Source organism: Bufo gargarizans, chromosome 2 (genome assembly GCF_014858855.1).
Source record: "Bufo gargarizans isolate SCDJY-AF-19 chromosome 2, ASM1485885v1, whole genome shotgun sequence".
Taxonomy (NCBI): domain Eukaryota; kingdom Metazoa; phylum Chordata; class Amphibia; order Anura; family Bufonidae; genus Bufo; species Bufo gargarizans.
The window spans coordinates 523457020-523481330 of NC_058081.1; the positions used below are offsets into that span (position 1 = coordinate 523457020).

The 24311-nt window shown below is 43.0% G+C and overlaps 1 protein-coding gene across 1 annotated transcript; it reads right to left on the reverse strand.

The window, feature by feature from the left end:
- Positions 1–226: 226 nt before the first annotated feature.
- Positions 227–23631, reverse strand: LOC122926106. The gene is made up of 11 exons (XM_044277492.1): positions 23571–23631; positions 23334–23453; positions 19660–19857; positions 18861–18955; positions 16777–16887; positions 16662–16694; positions 6650–6758; positions 5456–5498; positions 3733–3858; positions 900–925; positions 227–294 (listed from the first exon to the last, which is right to left on the reverse strand). Exons 1-11 carry the CDS (start codon positions 23629–23631, stop codon positions 227–229), a joined length of 990 nt encoding a protein of 329 aa, XP_044133427.1.
- Positions 23632–24311: the final 680 nt, after the last annotated feature.

Below are 24311 nucleotides of genomic sequence, written 5' to 3' on the forward strand. Positions count from 1 at the left end.
TGGATCCTTGCTATGGGGCCCTTACTTCTCTATGTACACCCCTATATGTAATATCCCTTTATTGTGTTACATGTTTTCATTAGTAACCTGGAAATGAAATGTATCACATCACTAAGTGTGCCATGGATCATTTTCTATGAATATTAGCTTTCCACAGAGCACCTTCAACCTATTGTGTGGTACTATTACTTCTAGAACTGTCCCCTTCTCCCGTCTATCTTCTACATTAGTAGAGTCCCAGGGTCCTGAGCATCATCCTCTCCACGCCAGTCATCTGATATCCGTTCTTGTTAGCTGGAAAAATAAAACATATTCTGTTGAAATGTGGAACTGTATAAATCCGGAGTAAAACTCAGATATCTCTATCTTGGAAAGCTGGGTACAGAACCATAGGGTCACCCCTCCGGCTCATACAGACGTTCCCAGACTGCACAGAAGCATAGATAACCCCAGGCAGGGCCCCATACACTTGTGTGCTGTCATGGGAAGGCCGAGCTTGAGCCATAGATATGGTGATAGAAATAGCCTATATGTCAATGAATGCAGGGCTCATGCACACCAAGGTATTTTATTTCTGTGTCCGTTCTTTTTTTGCAGGCTCTATCGGAACCATTCACTTCAATGGGTCCACAAAAAAACGGAAATTACGTGTGCATTTCATTTCTGTATGTCCACATGGCCGTTCAGCAAAAAAAGATAGAACATGCCCTATTCTTGTCTGTTTTGCGGACAAGGGTAGGCATTGTTACAATGGATCCGCAGAAAATACAAAAAACATGCAATACGGACGGCATCCGTATATTTTGCGGACCACAACAAATATACGGTCGTGTGCATGAGCCCGTCCAGAAGCCGTCCTAAACTCTAATAGATGTAAGGATGTAAGATTAATGTCTTACCATATGAAAGGCTGCTGAATCCCCACCTGTAGAGGGCGATAAGGATGCAGGATTACTAATAGGCATATCTTGAAATTGACCGACTGTATCACACATGATAGGATTAGATATAGCAGCTCACAGACAGTATCACACATGATAGAATTAGATACCTTAGCTCCTCAGACAGTACCACATATGATAGGATTAGATACACAACTCAGCACATAGTATCACACATGATAGGGTTATATACATGGCTCAGAAGACAGTATCACATATGATAGGATTAGATACACAACTCAGCACATAGTATCACACATGATAGGGTTATATACATGGCTCAGAAGACAGTATCACATATGATAGGATTAGATACACAACTCAGCACATAGTATCACACATGATAGGATTGTATACATGGCTCTGACTAGAGTATCACAAGGCTTGACACACCGGTCAGCCGACACATGAAAGGCCAAGATACATTGGTTCAGCAGGTGGCCTCACACATGGTAGGCTTAGATACAACAGATTGGCAGACAGTATCGCACATGATCAGTAGAGGTGCAGAAGAATTCGATGGGGTCCTCCACAGCTCCAAGTTTTGCTAATATTTTTATAGGTATGATAAAGAACTGATTTATTTTTTCATGCCCTTACATGAGCCGTGTGGTGAAATGGCTGAGATTTTTTGGCCTGGGGTGGAACTACAGAGGAAGAACTCGTTGGATTTGTCGACTAATTAAGTCAGTGTCATGAATGTATCAAGTTTAATCCCAAGTGGGACAAAAACACAGTAAGGGGCATATATCAATGACTTTACGCCACTATTTTGGCATTAAAAACTAACAAATTATGGTGCATATTCGCTCCGTAACTTGCAACTTTTTCAGCTTCTTGCCACATTAGAAAAGGGAGCAGTGCTTAGTGTGCGAGGGAGGACCCTTTCCTGATTCTTATGATTATTTATTAATAAATTAGGTGCATCTCATTCCAGAACACAGGGGATCAAGACCAGCGTATGGGAATGCCAATCTTGATAAACGTCCCCCAGTATCTTTTTAAGATGTAAAAGATTTGAAACTACTCTGTATGTAAAAAGTATATATCGAAATAATCTGCTTTGTTTTTCAAGTTATTATTCACTTCATGTTTATAAGCTTATCGAGGAGTTAATTTGCTAGGATAAAAAGAGTATCTGGTACCCATAAGTATTCCGAGGAGAGTAAGGAGAAAATATGTAAGACGTTTATAAGAGTACCCTAGACATAAAACTCAAATGAAAATAGAAAGTGATAGGAAAGAAGTGGTTAAAAGTATCACTAAAAAGGTTAAAAAAAAAAAAAAAGATTAAGAAAAAAGGTAGATTAGAATATTAAAGGGGTTGTCCGGGTTCAGAGCTGAACCCGGGCATCCCTCCATTTTCACCCCGGCAGCCCCCCTGACATGAGCATCGGAGCAGTTCATGCTCCGATGCTCTCCTTTGCCCTGCGCTAAATCGCGCAGGGCAAAGGCATTTTTATGAGTTCCGGTGATGTACCGGGGCTCTCCATGGGTCTGACAGGAACCCTGGTGACGTCACCGGCACTGAAGGGCGGGATTTAGCTCTGCCCTAGCCAGTAAAATGGCTAGGGCAGAGCTAAAGCCCACCCCTCAGAGCCGGTGACGTCACTGAACACACTGCCGGGCGGAAGTTACCGCCCAGCAGTGTGTTATTGAAAACAAAAGGGCCCGCGCCCTGCGCGATTTAGATGCTCCGATGCTAGGCTCAGAGATGCTGCCGGGGTGAAAATAAGGGTATGTCCGGGTTCAGCTCTGAACCTGGACAACCCCTTTAAGACAATTATGAGTCAAATATGGCTTTTTTTTTTAAATCTGATTTGAGGTGACAAATATTAGAACAAACCCATACTTTTGGCTCTGGGGGAGTTTATTCAAGGAAGTTGTTACAGAAGGAGGTCTTTTGGATCCAGCACCTTGAGGTGCTGGCTCCAACGGGGGCTAATGAGATGTGTAATTTTGGAGTATTTCTGTAGTATGTTAGGATATTAATGTTTTATTATCTCTGTTGTCGTTGCTGATGACCTATTCTCTGTCATCAGTGTCTGATCAGTGGGGGTCCAACACCTGGGACCCCACCCGATCAACTGTTTGAGAAGGCACCCGCAATTTCACTAGCTCTGCAGCCTTCTCTCGGCTCACGAAGCACAGCGCCGTACATTGTATAGCGGCTGTTCTTGGTATTGTGCTCAGCCCCATTCACTTCAATGGGGTTGAGCTGCGCGTAATCCATGTGACCAATGAACATGACGTCACATGGCCTAAGGAAAACTGAGAGAATCAAGTGGCATTATTGCAAGCGCCAGTATCTTCCTAAACAGTTGATTGGTGGGGTCCCGGGTGTTAGACCCCCACGATCAGATACTCTTGACCTTTCCAGAAGAGAAGTCATCAGTATTAAAATCTCAGAAAACCACTTGAATCATGTTTTTACTATATTGTTCACAATTGATAAATGGTTTAAATGTGGAGATAGTGTGATGATAGCATGCTCTTGACAAAGGTGCGTGTTGACTGTGCTTATGGACAAGATGGCGGACGGGAGTGCAGGAAGCGAGAGAGTGCGATAAATGATAAATCTTCAATTGAGTATGGACATAACGACGTGGATGTAAGGTTATTATAACATTTTCTACTCTAAATGGTAATTTGCAGATGATAAGCTCATTAATAAAGTGGAGGTAAGACATATGCTAGATTGTGAATTGGATTTAAAGAAGAGCTCAGTAGACAGTATCACAAGTAACAGGCTTAGTTACAGCAGTCCAGAAGTTGCAGGTCCTATACTGACCAGTCCCAGCATCCATTGGGGTTAGACAAGTTGGATTTTGCCTGAGGATACAGGATGATGAAGTTATTCAGATCAGCCACCTGGTTGTATCCGGTATTTCTTGCATATTTGTCACCAAGTTTTTCCCTAAAAAACAAAAAGAAATGTAACTTAGTTGCCACGCAGTGATGAGAGTGCCCACCCTAGTTCACTTGGGGTACACCCTGTACTTTGGAGCCTTCTCCAGGTGGTGGCAGGGGTGCCTTTGATGTTAGGTGATCAGCAGGAGAACAGGGTGATAAGGCCCAGTGGATGGATGGTAGAATCAATGAACAGGCCCATTTGGTTATAACAAATAAAGTGTCTCTTTACTGAGTAGATGATGGCAGTTGTAGTACAAGTATATGCAGTAGGGGCAGTTCTGAGGTATATCACACAGTATGCTTTTGCAAAAGGCCGTATAGGCCGCAGTAGAAATGATGGTAGTAATCTTCCCTGAGTCTGTCTCTAGATACACTTTACAATCTTCCCAAATAACAACAGGCGTGCAATTTCATTATCATTAACACTTTCTGCAATGCCAATCTTTTGGGGTGTAGTCTTTAGATCCTGATGGCCAGGCCATCTGAGAATTGTGACGGGTGCCAGAGGGAATTAACTTTTTCCACATGCGGTAAAGTCCGTTGCCATAAACTAGTGTTTGACTTACTGTCTGTCCAGCTTGAATTACAGTTTTCTTTCTCTCAGGGCTAGTCTTTTGGTTTGGTTGCTTTTCTGGGAGCTTCCAGTCTCGGGGATGAAGGTTCCCTGGACTATGGGGTGTTGCCAATACTCATAGAAGCTCCGTTCTCTCTCCTCTGGCCGCACCACAATCATGTTGATTGACAGGGCCAGGCAGGATGATGTGAAATTTCAATCAACATGATGAGGATATGGCCAGAGGAGGGAGAACAGAGCCGTGAATAGGGGCAACACCCCATTGAACCTAGAGGCTCATTTTCATAAAATAAAAGTTACATTTTCACAAAGACAGAGGCACATAGAAAGAAGTTTATTTACAGATGCCTATGCAAGCGTTGAACCTATCTTGTCCCAGGTGAAAATTTAATACTTCACTTTTATTATTATTTGGGTTAAAATACGTGCTTTATACTTTTATTTAATTTTACTTAATGAACCAAATAATAGAAAAAGATAAAAAAAATGATGGTCAAATGATGCTCAGTGAATCAGGAGGGAGAGCACGTGCACTATCTCTCACCCCTGTCACTTATAGGCAGTTGGCTGCCTTCATGTCGCTTGCAGTGACACCTTCATCTAGGCTAAGTTGTTGGAGCTCAACTCACTCTTCTCACATCTAATACAGCACATGGATGATACCATATGTTAGCTGACCTCTGTCTATCCCTTTGGTGGTGCACACTGCGTACATAACATTCACGGTTTGAATACCGTATCACACTGCTAAACTACTCTAGCTTTGATAAGTAGGCCAGCTGGACTACTGCTAACTAAATGACAGTGGAGTGGATCGCTGATTTAAAAGCTAAATCTGCCCCCCCAACATGTTTCACCAGATAACTGGCTTCTTCAGGGGATTTGGGCAGCAAAGAAAGAAGGGACAACAATTTTTAGCTCCAGCTGGCATTAGCGACATGTCTAAAGTCAGCCAGTTTAATAACCATGTCCCTGATGACAGAAGCCCTTTATGAAGGTGCAGCAATAGTGTCTGTCTGGTTCTCACCTTGCTTGCAGGCAGCCATGGAAGACGATATGAAGTCTGCACTCTAAAAAGGATGGCAATATAATAATTAAAAAAAACATTAGTTTAGGTATAGCTCATCTAAAGATAATCCATAACATTCCAGTACGGCCCATGGTAAGAGTAGGAGTAAAGAGTAGTGTTGACCGAACTTATGTTCCGTGGTAGCTAAATCTATAACGGAATTCTTAGATAACCTGAACCCGGATATTATATGCCGAACTTGAAACACAAGTTTGCTTATTCCTAGTATAAAGTATTATCCCTTTCCTCACCCAGGCTTGTGTCTGAGGATCTTGAGCACAGGTGGGGGTCTCTAGCCCTAAGAAATTAGGCCCTGGGCAATTGCCATTTTAAGATTTTCTCTTTGACATATTGACATATAGGACACAGAAACTAAGATGCATATTTACTACCAAGAACACTAGATACTACCAGGATCACTAAATATTATCAGGGATGTCTAGTTCTGTTCAGACTACCAGATACCCCCAGGACCACCAGATACTACCAAGGCCACTAGATACTGCCAGGATTACTAAATATTGCCAGAACCAGCAAAAACCACAGACTACCATGTATATAACACTAGGGCCATAAGATAAATTTAAGAGTATCACATAGTACCAGAACCATTGAATACTGCAGAGCATAGAAACTTCCAAGACCACCTGATTCCTTTAGTGTCATGAAAAAAAACAAAGGTCATTGAATACTTCCAGGACAATCAAATACAACAAGAACTGTGAGATAATAAAAAGACCATCAAATATGACAAGGATCACTAGAAACTGCTGGTGGCAAATGATAATGCCAAGACTGCCAGATACATCCAGGGCCACCAGATGCAGCTAGTTCCACCAAATACTATCTGGACCATGAAATAATATGAAGCCCATTAGATACTACAAGTACCACCACATATGGCCAGGGGTACCTGCTACTGCTAAAACTACCAGACATGATCAGGGCCATGAGTTAAAACCTAGACCGCAAGATACTACTTAAATGCTGGGGCACCTAATATTGCTAGGATCATCAGACACTATTGGAATCACCAGATTATACAAGGATCAACGCAGAGTAACGCCAAACAATGTCAGGGTCAAAACAGGACATAGCCAAGCTACTGCACAACAAAACCACCAAACATTACCGCTATAGCCAATCACTTACTTGCTCCACTCTGGCATGAAGAAGGGACGTAGATATATCCAGCAGTGTCCATCCCATAAGTTGAAGGAAGAGCCAGTTTAAAGAATTCACTCTGGTCAAACAAGATCAGCTGAAAGACAAAAGACAATACAAGATCCCTTCATATAAATGTGCAGTGAGGCAGGAGGAGATAAAAGTTCAGCTAACCCATTACATAGGCAGATTAATATTAAGATGATCGCTAATGAGAATTCGTAGTAATGCTCATTAGCGATCATCTGGCAGTGTAATACTGCCGCTGATTACCAGATGAATGAGCAAACACTTATTCATAGGGCAATTGTTAACACTCTTAAAAATCATTGTTTGCCAGTGGCAGTTCTTGCAGTCAAATTACAATCTGCTGCCGATAAACCACTAGACAGCATGGGAAGAAGCGATGGCATAGTGATCACTCCTCCCTATGTTGCGGAGGAGATAACTGCATGTAATAGCAGGGGTCTCCCCCTCTAGTCAGCAGGCGATTGCTGGGAGGGAAGGCTTCCTTCCAAACAATCGCTTGCTCAATCGGCCTTTGTAATGCCAGCTTTACTGCCTAAAAAACAAACTTCAGAAGTTGATCTTAAAGTGGGTTTTACAGAAAGACAAGACAGCTTTATTCTAGAAACAGTGCCACACTTGTTCATTGATTGTGCTTGGCATTGGAGCTCAACTCTAATGAAGTGGATTTGGTTGTGCTGCAATACCACATGCAACCTGTGGACGGATGTGGCACTCTTACTGGAAGAAAGTGTAACACGCCAGAGTTGTGTTACTACACGCCTCTACCCCGCTACTGTCTTCTAAGAGCCTTTGTATTGTCATCTGCTGTAATTTATATTATGGCTTCACAAATGTGCATCTAAAACCATGTTAAATGTAATTGTTTCCTGTTATTTTCCATGTTCACCAGCAGGTGGCAGCATCTCCATTGGCAAGGTACTAGTCCTAGTTTAGTATATGTAGGCTGGAATGGATCATTCCAGCTTAGCTACCCCTTTGTGGAGGTGTGGACTGTTCCCACATCCTGCACCATGGGTGGAGAAGGAAGTTAGAGTTAGTGTGCCAGCCACCCCTGTTGGGGAAGGCTGTGTGATAGTGTTTGTTCAGGAGATCCCCTGCATAGGGAAGACAGCAAGGATCTTGTCTCGGCTGAGACCTGATCAAATATCCAGTCTGAGCACCTGTAGCCTCAGCTGGATGAAAAAGAAAGCAGAGAACCACATACAACCTCCAGAGTTCCAGGAAGAAAGCATCCCCTGAGAAATTATCTGTGAATTAAGTCCAGAGACCTAGGAGAAGACATTCCTCCTCAGCTAGTCTGTCCCCACAAAGCAGAAGTTATAGAAAAGTGCAGAAGATTAATTCCTGCCACAATTACAGAGCTATCAAGCAGACGACTTATCCTGCAAGCTCACATTTAAAGAGCAGAAGCACTAATTTCCTGCCGATCTTTGCTAAAACCTGCTGGGACCAGAGACCAAAGCTGTATACTGCTTGGATACAAGTTATCTTCAATAAAGAAACGTTTGAACTTTATCTAAAGGTCTGGACATCATTTCTGCTGCAAAATTCCTCTATTACTCCTACTATCACTACACTCAAATTTATTGCAAGTCAGCCAGGAGTCCAGCCATACCCAGGTAGGAGACACCGTGACACAATTATCACCACCCTATAGGGACTTTACATAAAATACAGTTATTAGCATAAAATCCCTTTAAAGCAGCTCTGTCACCCGGATCAACCCTACCCTACCAGGCATATAGCCTGCTAGGGTGGATGATGCTGATTAAAACGATACCTGTCTTATGTCTGTCGGTGGTATAATTGCGGAGAAAAGTAAAGTTTTAAAATTCTGCAAATGAACTATTCGAGCACCAGTAGGCGGGCTTAATGCAGTTCAAGCACCGCTTCAGCGACGCCCCTGGTGCTCCATAATGACTCCCTCTGCTTTTCATCACGCCCCCCCCTGCCTTTAGATTGACAGTGCTAGACCCAACTTATGTTGAAAGCGGCATCCAAAACAATCTGGGCAAGCGCAATATATATACAGGGAGTGCAGAATTATTAGGCAAGTTGTATTTTTGAGGATTAATTTTATTATTGAACAACAACCATGTTCTCAATGAACCCAAAAAACTCATTAATATCAAAGCTGAATATTTTTGGAAGTAGTTTTTAGTTTGGTTTTAGTTTTAGCTATTTTAGGGGGATATCTGTGTGTGCAGGTGACTATTACTGTGCATAATTATTAGGCAACTTAACAAAAAACAAATATATACCCATTTCAATTATTTATTTTTACCAGTGAAACCAATATAACATCTCAACATTCACAAATATACATTTCTGACATTCAAAAACAAAACAAAAACAAATCAGTGACCAATATAGCCACCTTTCTTTGCAAGGACACTCAAAAGCCTGCCATCCATGGATTCTGTCAGTGTTTTGATCTGTTCACCATCAACATTGCGTGCAGCAGCAACCACAGCCTCCCAGACACTGTTCAGATAGGTGTACTGTTTTCCCTCCTTGTAAATCTCACATTTGATGATGGGCCACAGGTTCTCAATGGGGTTCAGATCAGGTGAACAAGGAAGCCATGTCATTAGATTTTCTTCTTTTATACCCTTTCTTGCCAGCCACGCTGTGGAGTACTTGGACGCGTGTGATGGAGCATTGTCCTGCATGAAAATCATGTTTTTCTTGAAGGATGCAGACTTCTTCCTGTACCACTGCTTGAGGAAGGTGTCTTCCAGAAACTGGCAATAGCACTGGGAGTTGAGCTTGACTACATCCTCAACCCGAAAAGGCCCCACAAGCTCATCTTTGATGATACCAGCCCAAACTAGTACTCCACCTCCACCTTGCTGGCGTCTGAGTCGGACTGGAGCTCTCTGCCCTTTACCAATCCAGCCACGGGCCCATCCATCTGGCCCATCAAGACTCACTCTCATTTCATCAGTCCATAAAACCTTAGAAAAATCAAGTCTTGAGATATTTCTTGGCCCAGTCTTGACGTTTCAGCTTGTGTGTCTTGTTCAGTGGTGGTCGTCTTTCAGCCTTTCTTACCTTGGCCATGTCTCTGAGTATTGCACACCTTGTGCTTTTGGGCACTCCAGTGATGTTGCAGCTCTGAAATATGGCCAAACTGGTGGCAAGTGGCATCTTGGCAGCTGCACGCTTGACTTTTCTCAGTTCATGGGCAGTTATTTTGCGCCTTGGTTTTTCCACACGCTTCTTGCGACCCTGTTGACTATTTTGAATGAAACGCTTGATTGTTCGATGATCACGCTTCAGAAGCTTTGCAATTTTAAGAGTGCTGCATCCCTCTGCAAGATATCTCACTATTTTTGACTTTTCTGAGCCTGTCAAGTCCTTCTTTTGACCCATTTTGCCAAAGGAAAGGAAGTTGCCTAATAATTATGCACACCTGATATAGGGTGTTGATGTCATTAGACCACACCCCTTCTCATTACAGAGATGCACATCACCTAATATGCTTAAGTGGTAGTAGGCTTTCGAGCCTATACAGCTTGGAGTAAGACAACATGCATAAAGAGGATGATGTGGTCAAAATACTCATTTGCCTAATAATTCTGCACTCCCTGTATATATATATATATATATATATATATATAGGGGAGGGGGTAACCCAGCGGCCGAGGCCTACCATTGTCAAATACCTCAACTATGCGGAGAAAGAGTCTCTTCTAATCAAATACAGACGGGTCGCTAAAGGTGAGGGGCCACAAAATCTTACTTTTTGGTGATTATTCAGCGGAGGTGACCAGGGACCGATGAGCTTTCTCCACCATATGCACACAGCTGGTACAGAACAAAGTCAAGTTTGCTTTGATATACCCCGCCGTCCTGCGAGTCTTCAGACCGGGAGGTGTTATAGACACATACCTATCCCCCTGGGGATGCCCTAGCAGCCATGGAGAGAGACTATCTGCAGTGGCAACAGAGGGGAGTCAACATTGCCAAGGACTATCCTGCATCAAGGGGAAGAGTAAGATAAGGGGTATGTTTTGTATATAATTAAGATCCGCCTGAAGTCAGACACAGGGGCGGACACAGACAGCAGAGCGCCCCTGTGCAAAGAATGTACCTGGGCCCCTCCAACCCCCCCATACTAAATTTTCAACCTAACCTATTCCCTCCTAATATTACATACAGCAATACAAAACATACAAGGTAAGGCTACTTTCACACCCACGGCACTACGATCTGTCTGGACACAAACCACAGCATGCAGTGGTTTATGTCCAGTTGATTCTCTGCACTTTTGCCAGATTGTGGCCGGATCTCTACCGTACCCCATTATAGTTAATGGGGCCGGCGGGCATTCCGTCTGCATCCAGCAGTGCCAGATCCAGTGAATTCCAGCAGGCTGTTCTCAGCTGGAACAGCCTGCCAGAATCACTAACGCAGATGTGAAAGTAGCCTAATACAGCGCCACATACCTTGAACATCCAGTTACGTCTTCTTAGATCTTTTCTTTCCTCAACTTCTCCTTTCAGACCAGACCACCATGATGATTCCTTTAAGCTGTCTCTTCTCGCTGCAGAGTTTGACAGACAGACAACCTTATGAACACCACATTCTGTGCCCTCTGTGCTCCCCAATACTATACTGCAGAAACAGATAACCCCCCTTAAAATACTAGTGCCACTTCAATAATTATTGGCATACAGTGCCCTAAAAAATAACTGCGCCCAGCAAATAGTGTCCCTGACACTAATAAACATAATGTCCCCCAAAAATAATTATACAAAAAATGCCCTGTGTGGCAGTAAAAAAAATACCTCCACTTAGTGCCCCTAGTAGAGCCAATGTTCTTATAGTGCCCTCATAATGTGTGCTAATGCCCCCTACTGTGTGCCCCAAAAAAGCCCTCTTAGTTCCCCCAGTTGAGTAATGTCCCCATAGTGCCCCATAATTTTGCACCAGTATAAAATACTCCCCCCGTTCCATGGTGCCTGACATAATGTGCCAGTATAAAATGCCCCTATAAATTTCCCCGATAATGTTCCTCTTCCCCCTTCCCCATAGTGCCCATATAATGTATGGCAGTAAAAAAAAAAGCCACTAGGGTACTCATCCCCACTCCCATATTGCACATATAGTTTGTGCCAGTAAAAAATGCCCCTATATAATGCCCCCCAGCAGATGCCCCCATAGCGCTCTGTCCCCCACTTCTCCATAGTGCACCCCATGTGTAACAGTGTATAATGCCAATATATAGGGCCCCCAGTACATGCTCTCATATGGCTCCTCTCCCCCCATAGTGCTCCTCCCTCCCATGTGTGCCAGTAAATAATGCCCCCTTGTAGATGTCCCCATAGTGCTCCCTCCCATCTGTGCCAGTAAATATTGCCCCCTAGTAGATGCCTCCATAGTGCTCCTCTCCCCCCATGTGTGCCAGTATAATGCCCCCTAGTAGTTCCTCCATAGTGCTCCTCTCCCCATGTGTGCCAGTATAAAGCCCTAGTAGATGCCCCCATAGTGCTCCTCTCCCTCATGTGTGCCAGTATAATGCCCCCTAGTAGTTGCCCCATAGTGCTCCTCTCCCCCCATGTGTGCCAGTATAATGTTCTCTAGTAGATGCCCCCATAGTGCTCCTCTCCCCCCATGTGTGCCAGTATAATGCCCCCTAGTAGATGCCCCATAGTGCTCCTCTCCCCCCATGTGTGCCAGTATAATGCTCTCTAGTAGATGCCCCCATAGTGCTCCTCTCCCCCCATGTGTGCCAGTATAATGCCCCCTAGTAGATGCCCCATAGTGCTCCTCTCCCCCCTTTCCTATTCTGGGCAACAGCATAGTGTTGAACTCACATACTTACCTCCATGACACTCTCAGTGAAGCGGTGAAGGCCTCTTCCGGCCTGTGGTCCATGCTGTACGGCTCAGGCGGCGCGATGACGTCATTGCGCCGCCTGCACCGGCCTCTGATAGGGAGATCAGAGGAATGGGTAAGGGAAACACCTCTCCCCTGCCCCGCTGCAGCATCCATCTGTATCGCTGTCCTGAGGACAGCGATACAGATGAATATAGAGATGAACACTTCCACAATGGTAGCGCTCATCTCTCCCTTCCCTGCCACGGAACCTCTCACGGGCCCCTCTACCTCACTGGGCCCTTGTGCAGCTGAAGCGGCTGGACAGGTGGTATGTCCGCCCCTGGTCAGGCACATACATATGTTAAAACATTAAAGTAGTGACGTGGAATATAAAAGGTTTGAGGTCCCCGCAAAAATGAATAATGGTTCTCTGTCATCTCAGGAGGTTAAATGCAGACATCGCAGTACTACAGGAGACACACCTGGAGGAGACTGACTTTTGGCGCATGGGACGCCTTTGGGTGGGATCGGTACTGGGCTCTCCCTCGTAGGGTAGAAAGACAGGAGTCCTAAAGCTAATTCACAAAAGATTTTGCCATAATGTCATCTTAACAGACCGGGATGGAAAGGGTCGTATGCTGAGGGTAAAATTAGAAACTGACGCTGGTCCGTTCACTATATTTAATGTGTATGGGCCTAACTCCACTCAGGCGACTTTCTTTAGGGATTTGGAGATAAATATTCTACAGGAGGATGCTGGACAGGTATTAGTAGCAGGGAAACTCAATGTTGTGCATGACTCACAGGAGGATTGTCGCCATCATAGAGAAGGCCCCCACATTAGGCCCTCAGGAATATATACCCTCCATCCCTTTTTGGGCTCTACAGGTCTAATAGATGTATGGAGAGTCTATAACCCAACAGAAAGGGAATATACACACTACTCCCATGCCCAGCAGTCCTGGTCGAGGCTGAACTATGTCTTGGCCTCACCACTACTCGTGCGGAGAACGGACTTGGTGGAGATATTGGATTTGGTCATATCAGACCATGCTTCTGTGGTCATATCCATAGCCGAGAATAAGCAAAGGCGGTACTAAGAGGGAATATATTCTCATACACGATTCAGGCTCGCTATAATCAGGCCACCGTACAAAGTTCGAGCCACGTATACGACCTTCTTAGCGAACCCAACGGACTGTATTAAAACCAACTGGGTGACAGCCAAACATAATTATGATTATTATTTGGAGCAGAAAACAAAGCTATTTTTGGACCAGAAGCCAGCAGATTTGTTTAAATTTGGCAACAAAGCAGGTAAAATGTAAACCAATCTAACAAGAACTCAAAGCTCGTTCCCCCAGGTTAGGCTACTTTCACACCTGCGTTCGATCAGATCAGTTCTGAACGGATCCGCTCATATAATGCAGACGGTGGCTCCGTTCAGAACGGATCCGTCTGCATTATAACTCAGAAAAATTTTCTAAGTCTGAAAGTAGCCTGAGCGGATCCGTTCAGACTTTATATTAAAAGTCAATGGGGGACGGATCCGCTTGCAGATTGAGCCATATGGTGTCATCTTCAAGCGGATCCGTCCCCATTGACTTACATTGTAAGTCGGAACGGATCCGCTCGCCTCCGCACGGCCAGGCGGACACCCGAACGTTGCTTGCAGCGTTCAGGTGTCCGCTCACTGAGCGGAGCGGAGGCTGAGCGCTGGCAGGCGGATGCATTCTCAGTGGATCCGCCTCCACTGAGAATGCATTAGGGCCAGACGGCTGCGTTCAGGGCTGCTCGTGAGCCCCTTCAAACGGAGCTCACGAGCGGACACCTGAACGCAGGTGTGAAAGGAGCCTTAATGGGTCAGGGGAAAAATTGACTGACCCGAAAAGCATCACAGATTGCTTTGGGCGTTATTATGCAAGGCTGTACCAGCAGGATCGGAACAGTATTGCCAGAGTAGGGGGAACTGCTGACCGGGGTACGATTGCCACAGGCCTCAGTGGAAATGTTGAGTCATTTTAATGCCCAGATTACAGCTGAAGAGGTGGAGAAAACCATTAAATCGCTGTACAATGGGAAAGCACCGGGGCCCGATGGCTACCCGGCTGAGTTCTTTAAAGCGCTCAGTGGAGAGGTGACTCCGACCCTGGTGTCTCTGTTTAACTCATGCCTACAAGGTGGGGAAATAATGTCCTCAGGAAATATGGCCCATATAAAAAGTCACCCCAAAGCCTGGCAAGGACTTGTCCGTAGCTAGCTCTTATAGGCCAATTTTGCTTATTAATCAGATAATGTCATACTGAAAAGCACAGGCAAACACACTAGGGGATCCTGAAAAACTGTCTTGGTTTGGGAGGAGGAGATGGGCTCCTTATCGGATCTCTATGGGAAAATCCAGAATACATATTCTATCCCACTAGGAGACAGAGTATTTAGAAAATGGGGGCGTGATGACGTAATCTCACACCACGTGAGATTTCATGGTAGATCGTCAAGCAAGATGGCAGTGGCCGGACCATCACAAGCAAATGGAGGGGGTATGTTTGATTTTTTTTAAAATGTCATTGTTAATTTTACACTGTTTTTACACTCCGATGCCGCGATTGTGTATGAACGCGGCATCTGAGGGGTACAATGATGGGGGAGGCGCTATCGCAGCTCCCTGTCATTGCACCCAAATGGCGATTCTTCTAATGTGATAGGTATACAGGGGATACATCTTTTATCGCTAGCTGTTAAAAAGAACATACTGAGGCACTGGTTATACCCTACCTCTCCGGTATTCCAGGAAGTGATCAGTACCATGAAATATCTTTTATACATGGACAGATTAGACACAGAAAAACATAAGAAAAAGGCGACCAAGTATTTTTTCTATAAGTGGAGGAAATCCATGACGTATTCTTTAACAGAGGAAGCATTACTGGAATTGATGGTCCCGTTTCGTGACACCACGTGGTATTTTGAGGCACAGACTAAGGGCACTTTAGTAGGATTAATCCCGAGAGGTGAAAGGGACCAATAACAGAAGATAGGGAAAGTCTTGAGGAATTTAAAGACGACCTTTCATCTGTTTAGCCCTAGTCTAATTAGCGTCTTACCTTATAGGGCGGCCCCACTGATGCTCATTCTCCCTGGCTATGAGCGGTGCGCTCTGATTGGATGCGCTAACAGCCAGGGAGAAGAGAACAGCTCCAGTCTCCGCCTAGTATAACCAAGTCGGCTAGTTAGTATATAAGGCGCCGAAATCAACAGAGGACAACAGCGGACGAACGGGGGGTCTTTAAAAAAAAAAAAAAAGATGACATCAGTGGGGGCCGCCCTATAAGGTAAGACCCTAATTAGACTAGGGTTAAACAGATGAAAGGTCCTCTTTAAGGTTTGGGATAACCCAAGGAGCAGAGTATGTTTTTGGTTTGGTTTGATAATTTTGGGAAGTTTATGGGGGTAATAATAAAAATGGGGAGTGGAGGGTAATTATCACTACTCTTTAAACACTGTGGATTGTTTTTATTGAAAAAATGTGATAAGAAAGATTCCGATATAATTGTGATTTCATTGAATATGTCAATTTGAAGTCTTATTATGTGCCAATTTGTATCCCTCTGCTTTTTCCTCTATAAAATATGTTTAAAAAAAAACTAACAAAAAAAACAGGGATTAAAGGGACACTGACAGGCCGAATAAGCATAATTAGCTGTATATATGTATGCACAGGTCTTCTATTGTGTAATAAAAACATATAAGTCTAACCCCTGTCCACCTTATGAAGACTGTAAAATGATGTTTTATAACCTGATAGAATTGCTCGTCTTTCTGCCCAAGGGGCGGCGTTTCAGCTTTACTTCTGCCCAGGCAGCCACCCCCCAACCGCCGTTTTGAAGTGCCGCCCCTTGGGCAGAAAGACGAGCAATTCTATCAGGTTATAAAACATCATTTTACAGTCTTCATAAGGTGGACAGGGGTTAGACTTATATGTTTTTATTACACAATAGAAGACCTGTGCATGCATATATACAGCTAATTATGCTTATTCGGCCTGTCAGTGTCCCTTTAATTATAGAAGGGATAGGGGAGCTAAATCTTTTGGGGGAAGATGCCCTAGAATTTAGTTATATACAATACATTATATACAACTGACCTGTCCAGTGAGTGCAGCACCGCTGCTTGGCCTCTGTAAGTGAAGGAATAAATGTATTACAACCTTGTCTTAATGTTTTAATTCAGATTTTACAAAGATTGAATACCTCACTCACCTGCAGGTTCCCATAAATGTGATTGAGAGCTTCATAGGCCCCATTGTAGTTACAGTTGTTGATGTATTCAAGGTTGGTTAACCCGCAGCCTCCTCCATAGTAGTCTGTGGGCTGTAAGGAACCACAAATACCATAGGTCAATACTTACATTACTCATCCAGGGATGATGATGACAACAGAAGACTGCTATTCTCACGTTGAGAGGAGAATATGAAGAATGCTAACTACAGTGACCCATGGCATTCTCCCAAATACCACCACAAGGATAAACAGTGCATTCAGAAAGTCTTCAGACACTTTCATTTTTTTATGTTGCAGCCTTGTGCTAAAATAAAAAAATCTAATTTTTTTTGCCCATCATTTTGCATTCAATATCCCATAATAGTAATGTGAAAACAGAATGTTCAAGATCATTGCTAATTTATTGAAAAGGAAAAAGTTACAGCCTCCAGTCTTCTTGGGTATGATACCACAAGGTTTGCACACCTTGATTTGGGGATTTTCTGTCATTCTTTGCACATCCTATCAAACTTTGTCAAGTTGGATGGGGAGCATTGTTGGTCAGCCATTTTTAGGTCTCTCCAGAAATGTTCTCAAGTCAGGGCTCTGGCTCGACCACTCAAGGACATTCATAGAGTTGTTCCTAAGCCACTGTGTTGTCTTGGCTATGTGCTTAGGGTCATTTTCTTATTGGAAGATGAACCTTTGGCCCAGACTGAGCTCCAGGGCACTCTGGATGAGGTTTTCAATAAAGGGAATGTCAGCTCAAAAACACCCTCCAGACTAAAATAAGTGCGATGTAAGTGATGCTAAGTTCGTTTATGCAATTTTTATCTTCATACTCACTTGCATTCTGATGCTGTACTCCGACAAACTAGCAGTAAAATGCATTGAGAGGACTCACATTCTCCCACACATAATGAAGTGGACTCAAAGAGGAGTCCTGTCAATTAATTTTACTGCTGGTTTGCGGAAGCACAGTGTTGGAATGCAAGTGATTATGAAGATAAATTACATAATACACTATACACCACTTATTTTAGTTTGGGGTGTTTTGGAGCTGACAGATTCCCTTTAAGAATATATCTGTACATTGCTCTATTACCTTCAACTCTGACTAGTCTCCCTGTCCCAGGCATTGAAAAACACCCCACAGCATGATGCTGCCACCACCATGTTTCATTGTAGGGATGGTATCAGGTAGGTGATGAGCAATGCCTGGTTTCCTCCAGACATAAGGCTTAGAATTGAGGTCACAAAATTCAATCTTGGTTTCATCAGACCAAAGACTGTTGTTTCTCCCAGTCTGAGAGTCCTTTAGGTGCCCTTTTGCAACACTAGGGGGGCTTTTATATATCTCTTACTGGAGAGAGCTTCTTTTTTTTTTCTGGCCACACTGCCATAAAGCCCAAATTGGTGGACTATTGTAGTGATGGTTAACTCTCTGGATGTTTTTCCCATCTGTACAAAGGATCATCGAAGCTCAGCCATTGGGTTCTTGGTAACTTCTCTTAACAAGGCCCTTCTCTCCTCAATTACTTAGTTTTGTGGGGCATCCAGCTCTAGGTAGAGTTCTGGTTGTTCCAAACTTCTTCCAGTTAAGAAATATGGAGGCCGCTGTGCTTTTTTGGAACTTTTAGTGCAGCAGATTTTTTTTATACCCCTCTCCAGATCTGTGCCTCCACAGGATCATGTCTCTGGGCTTTAAAGGGCAAATATTTCCTCCCCATGGCTTGGTTTCTGGTATCTTTGCAAATCATGTCTAATGAACTGAATTTACCACAGGTGGACTCCAATCAAGGTGTAGAAACATCTCAAAGATGATCACGAGAAATGGTGAAAGTGTCATAGCAAAAGGTCTTTATACTTATATCCATGCCAAGTTTTAGTTTTTCCTTTTTAATAAATTTGCAAACATTTCTACAATTTTGTTTTCACTGTGTTATTATGAGGTGTTGAGTGCAGAATGATTGTGAAAACAATTTGTTTTTATTTTAGCACAAGGCCTCAACATATCAAAATGCGAAAAAAGTGAAAGGGCCTGAATACTTTCCAAATGCTTTATAGGTAAATACAACTCTCACCATTCCATGCTCAGCTGGAACATCATACACAGTCTTGATAGCTCCGGGACTCGTTATGTAGGATGTATAATAGTCTTCCTGCTTTTTCACCACACCTAAAATGGACAGCAGTCTGGTTGGACAATAAGTGGGACCCACACAAAGCAATGGACACTTCTTGCTTTCAGTCAGCATCATGTGATGCCTCAGCATTATATGAGATTCCTTTGGCTAGAACCTATTTATCAAACATATCTTGACGTTCAAATTTATGATAGACCACTGAGATGGACATCATATAGTCTGTGCTCTGAACCTCTGTAAAAAAAAAAAAAAAAAAAAAAAAAAATTAACCTGCCCTGATGTTTTATCGGCGTAAGTCTATATAGAGGCCACCCTAGGACAGTCCTCCCAAGCTGGTTACTATTAGGGTAGTGGTCACTGTGAGCCCTGCAGCTCATGAAGCCCATCTCTAATATAAATAACTCATAATAAAGGTCAGGGTAAATCAGTGATCACTGTAGAGGAAGAAAACTCACAAATGCTGGTGGTCATTTGCCAGGATTTGCTATATGGCCCCATGGATTTTTGTTAAGCCCTTGAGTCCTCCATGCAGAGCTGGAAGTCAGCTAGTAGGGCAAAGCCAGAGTGTCTTGTAGCTAATAGGCCTGTAGGATAATCCATTACACTACATGTAAAAGATGGAACTCAATGGTGTACCTGAGCAACAGATATTCTAGTGCAGACTCTTCCCTGGTAAAGTTGGCCCTACGTGGTAAGATCCTACGTGTGAGAATTGTGTCTGTATTATTTGACTCACCTGGAACGACAACAGAGTCACGAGTTCCAGAAAAAATGAACACTCTGCTGTTGGCAAGGTTGGATAAGGGATCGACTAGTAAACTGTTGGCATAACTCTGAGTCTGAGATTTCAGTGAGGCGACATTAATGCTTGTGGGGAGTTTCATACAAGCATTAGTTGCAGTCATCATGCTTCCTTGGGCACAGTAGTAAGGTCCTGTTGGGGCATTGAAAGAGAATGTATCATTGGAAAATAACTTGACCTCATTGTATTATAAATGGTTAACAACTGTATTTTTAAATTTAGAGGTAGATAACACACGAGATGATGGATGTTACTCCCATCCTCCTCGCTCTTCTTCCACAAGTCATAATGCATCCTCACTACATTCTCCCATAGAAGTCAATGAGTTTTTTTCGGAGTACTTTTTAAAGGAGTTGTCCCACCATCGAATGGTATTTTAATATAATTCAGCAGGAAAAACTATCGGTAGTTACTTTTGTAATTTACTTTCTGTTACAATGATTTTAATAATTTAAAAATAATCTGTTTCTGTTACCTTTATACGGTATAGTTAACATTTTAAACATATGAATAACAATGTATATGAAATGGTTAGTGGCCAGGGTGGAAAGAGTTACAGAAACAGCCAAGCGGCAGGTGCTCCGCTGTTTCAGTAACTTCCAATGCAGTGAATGGGAGTTACGTAAACAGCGTAGCACTGCGAGTAAAGTTGGGGCAGATTTGCTAATACTGTTGCACTTTCCAATTTATAAGAATGCAAGTAAGTTTAGACAAATTTGCAATTCAGGTGCATGGACCTTTATAAATTTGGGGTATGTTAAACATTATGCCAGAATTCTGTCTGTGCGCTGTGCCGCCAGCACACCGCTGCTCTGCATGGGGATAAGTGATGGCATAGCCTCAGAGCCACAGAGGACATCGCTGCATGTAATAGCAGTGTTGTACTCTGCTAGTTATATGACGATTGCCGGGAGGGAACGCTTCCCCCCAAAAAATCGTTTACGGCATCGGGGATCCTAATGCACCCTTAACTTGATCTTAAACTGTGCTGGATTTATCACAATGGCTGATGCTGGCTGATAAATCCAATACATGGGCGCATGGAGGTGCATTTAGGCCACTCTCCTTTCCTGTAAAGCCATGCCCCCCCCCCCTTTATTGATGCCATGTCCCCTTGTAGGAGAAGACATCAATAGGTTAGAAAAGTGTGTAAAGCAGTTCATAAATATGGTGAAAAGCGTATACGCCAATATTTCTGCACGTTTTGAATTGTTAAACTGCTCCGCTGTGTCTGTAACGAGGGAGTTACGGAAACAGAATAGCGCTTAGTCACCTCTATGGGAGTTACCGAAACAGTGTAGCTCAGGCGACTCAGCTGTTTCTGTAACTAGGCTTAGCCCTGGCCACCACCTACTAGAATTGTTCTTATCTCAGCCATTTAAGCTATCTAATGTATAACTAAATAAAACCAAACTTGCTCAAGTTTCATGAAAATCATTTATTTAATTATATAAAGCAGTAAATAAGTTAAAAAAATTAAACCACTTCACCCCTAGAGGGTTTTTTGTTTTTGCTTTTAGATTTTTCACTCCCTGCCTTTCTGGGGCCATAACTTTTGTATTTTTCCGTTCACATAGTCGTATGAGGGCGTGTTTTTTTTGCTGGACAAGTTGTGCTTTGTAATGGCACCATTTAATATTGCAGATGATGTAGTGGGGAGCTGGAATTCCAAATGGGGTGGAATTGTAAATAAAAAAACGCAATTCCATCACAGTTTTATGGGGTGTGTTTTTACGCGTTCCCTATGCTGTAAAACTGGTGTATTACTTTCCTTCTCCGAGTCAGTATGATCATGGCGATACCACAGTATAGTTTTTCTTGTGTTTTAATACTGAAAAAAAATGTAAACTTTTTTGTAGTTATGTGTACAGAGCGGTGTGAGGGGTCATTTTCTGCATTGGATCTGTACTTTTCAACTTTGGGGTGTGTATGACTTTTCGATCACTTTCTATTACATTTTTAGTGGGAGGTGAAGCAATCAAAAAACAGCATATCAGCCATTTTGACATTTTTTTTCCGTTTAGCCATTTGCTGTATGGCATAAATATTTTTAGACTTTAATAGTACGGGCGTTTTCGCATGCTGTGATGTCCATTTTTATTTTATTTTTTATTGTTTATCCATTTTGATTTTTTTAAAAGGGAATAATTGGATTTGTTATATTTTAAAATTTTCTTATACAGTATTTAAAACTTTTTTTTAAAACTTTTTTTTATAGTTTCCATGGGGAACTTGAGCAAGTAATCATCAGATTGCTTCTCTTATGGAACCTGTGTGCGGCAGCTACAGATCATTCAGGAGGACCAAGGCTTCCGCACACACTATCCGGCTCCCCTGATCTGCGCTAGGGGGAGCCAGTGCACACCTGGGAGCTCAAGCTGCCAGCTTTTTGCCACCGCCTCTGAGTGGTTAAATGTGTGTGATCGATGTTATCTTTAATTGTATTCACAAGCCCCGGGTGTCTGCAATCATTACATTGCTTGTCCCATAGACTGCAATGAATTACCATTGCAGCCTATGGTACATTCAGTACCTTTACAGGGCTCGTGACCTCAAGGATCTGAGGGGTTAAATGTCTGTAAGTGGCGTTATTGATGATCACAGACAAAGGTTCCAGCTGTCTGCCGTTTTAAACAGCTGCAACCCAGCAGCAATGGCTCCTGCTTGGCACCATTTGTAAAGACCTGACTTCTGCCATCAGGGTCGGATTGGCCATACACCTTACAGGGAAATTTCCCAGTTGGTCGATGCCTTAGGGGGCCGCCCAGGTCCTCCTCTCTGCCGCTGGACAGGTACATAATGAGCTTTCAGCAGTAATTCATGCTGGGAGAATCAAGTACTCAAGTACCCAGCCAGTGACCACACATGTCTTCCTGAATTGAACTATGTCCAACATCTCACTTCTTAGGCCCCCTGCTCCTATATCTTAATCAGAGACAACTGAAGGAGGAGGAGAACAAAAAATGGCATCTATTGATGGCCAACACAGAGGGAGAGCTTTTGGGGCAATATACTGTGCTGCACTGTGGTATATGGTATTTTGCGCTATAGTATTGCTGACCCCTCCTACTTATGTTGCCCTGCCTCCTGTCAATTTAGACCCTCCTAAAACATGGGGCCACTTCTAGGTTTTTTTGTCCAGGGCCACTTCAAGTTTCCAATCTGCCCCTATCTGCGATACATGTACGACGGATGTTGGGAAGAGGTTAAACATATTTCAAAAAATATTTGGAGATATTTTCTTTTTATCATGACATTTTAGTCAGTAAACCTAATAAATAGGCTGAGACTTCTGTTCTGTAGAGGTCACTTTTCAGTAGTCATTTCATTATCACAGGCAGTAGTACAATAAAAGTTTACACCTATATATAGGTATATAATACATGATGGAAACCGCTCACCTCCTCCCCCTCTATACACAGTGACCTCTGCACAGGTCACAGGGCATGCCCACTACACTCTGCCATAGAAGTCAAAGCACAACTCCTGTCTACAGGTTCCTATGATCCATGTGGCTCCTGTAAAGTGCATCTCTGAATGCTGTCATCGGCCTAGGCAAGATGGCTGGCCACAATATCATCTGTTTACCACTCAATCATTCTGTTTACCTCCAGCAAAAAGGCCAGCTCCGATTACCCTCTTAGATTGGGCAATATGAAACTGGCTAGCCATGTATGATCCTGAGGACAGTCCAGAGACAGACACATCACTTTCAAGATTGTACTTGCCTATAAGGAAGAAAAATTGAATTCAGCATAAATTCAGCAATAGATGCATTGCAATTATGGCATTGAAATCCACAATGGATCATTCCTTTTCTCTAAATATGAAGAACTTTATCTCACCAAGCTTTGACTGTCCATAGCATAAACCAACCAAGAAGAGCAAGATGAAAAAAGCCTTCATGTTTCCTTTAAGAGCTTTAGGATTCTATGAGGAGATTATCCTGACTAGCCAAAAGGTATAGGGGTTTATATAATGGTAAACACAAGCTTCAACCTTGACTTGATAGAAGCGTGATTTGTAGGCCTTGAAAAACATCTGTGTGAACAGTTTTAGCTTTAAATATAGCTTAATTCTGATTATTAAAATAAGATTGAGGAAAGTGAACAAACAGTCCATACTCATTAAAGGTGCATTAATCTTCTCTGACAGATGGTTGATAAATCAAGTCAGTGAAAGGTGGAACTGAGAAATTCTACTTTTGCCATGCAAAGTTGAATTAGTCTATGTAACTTCTCTGAATTTCTTTAGCAGTTCCCTCTAAGCTACAGGTTGTAGCTTCTTAATCACAATAAAAACCCATTAAGACACCATAATGGCTTCCAGAAATTTGTGTTTATTCATAATCATTAGATAGAGACTTGTTATTAGGATACATCATACTCACAAAGTAGCCAGATTTGTTATTTGGCTCTGTGATGAGTTAGCGGACTTCTTAATTCATCTTTTGTATCATTTTGTAGATATAGCAGTAATGGCATAAGGTTTGATCCCATTGCGGTCCCCTTTTAGCACAGTGTGATATACTCATGTCATCTGTAGGGAAGTTCTAATTACATCCAATCAAATTTAATCAAACCTGT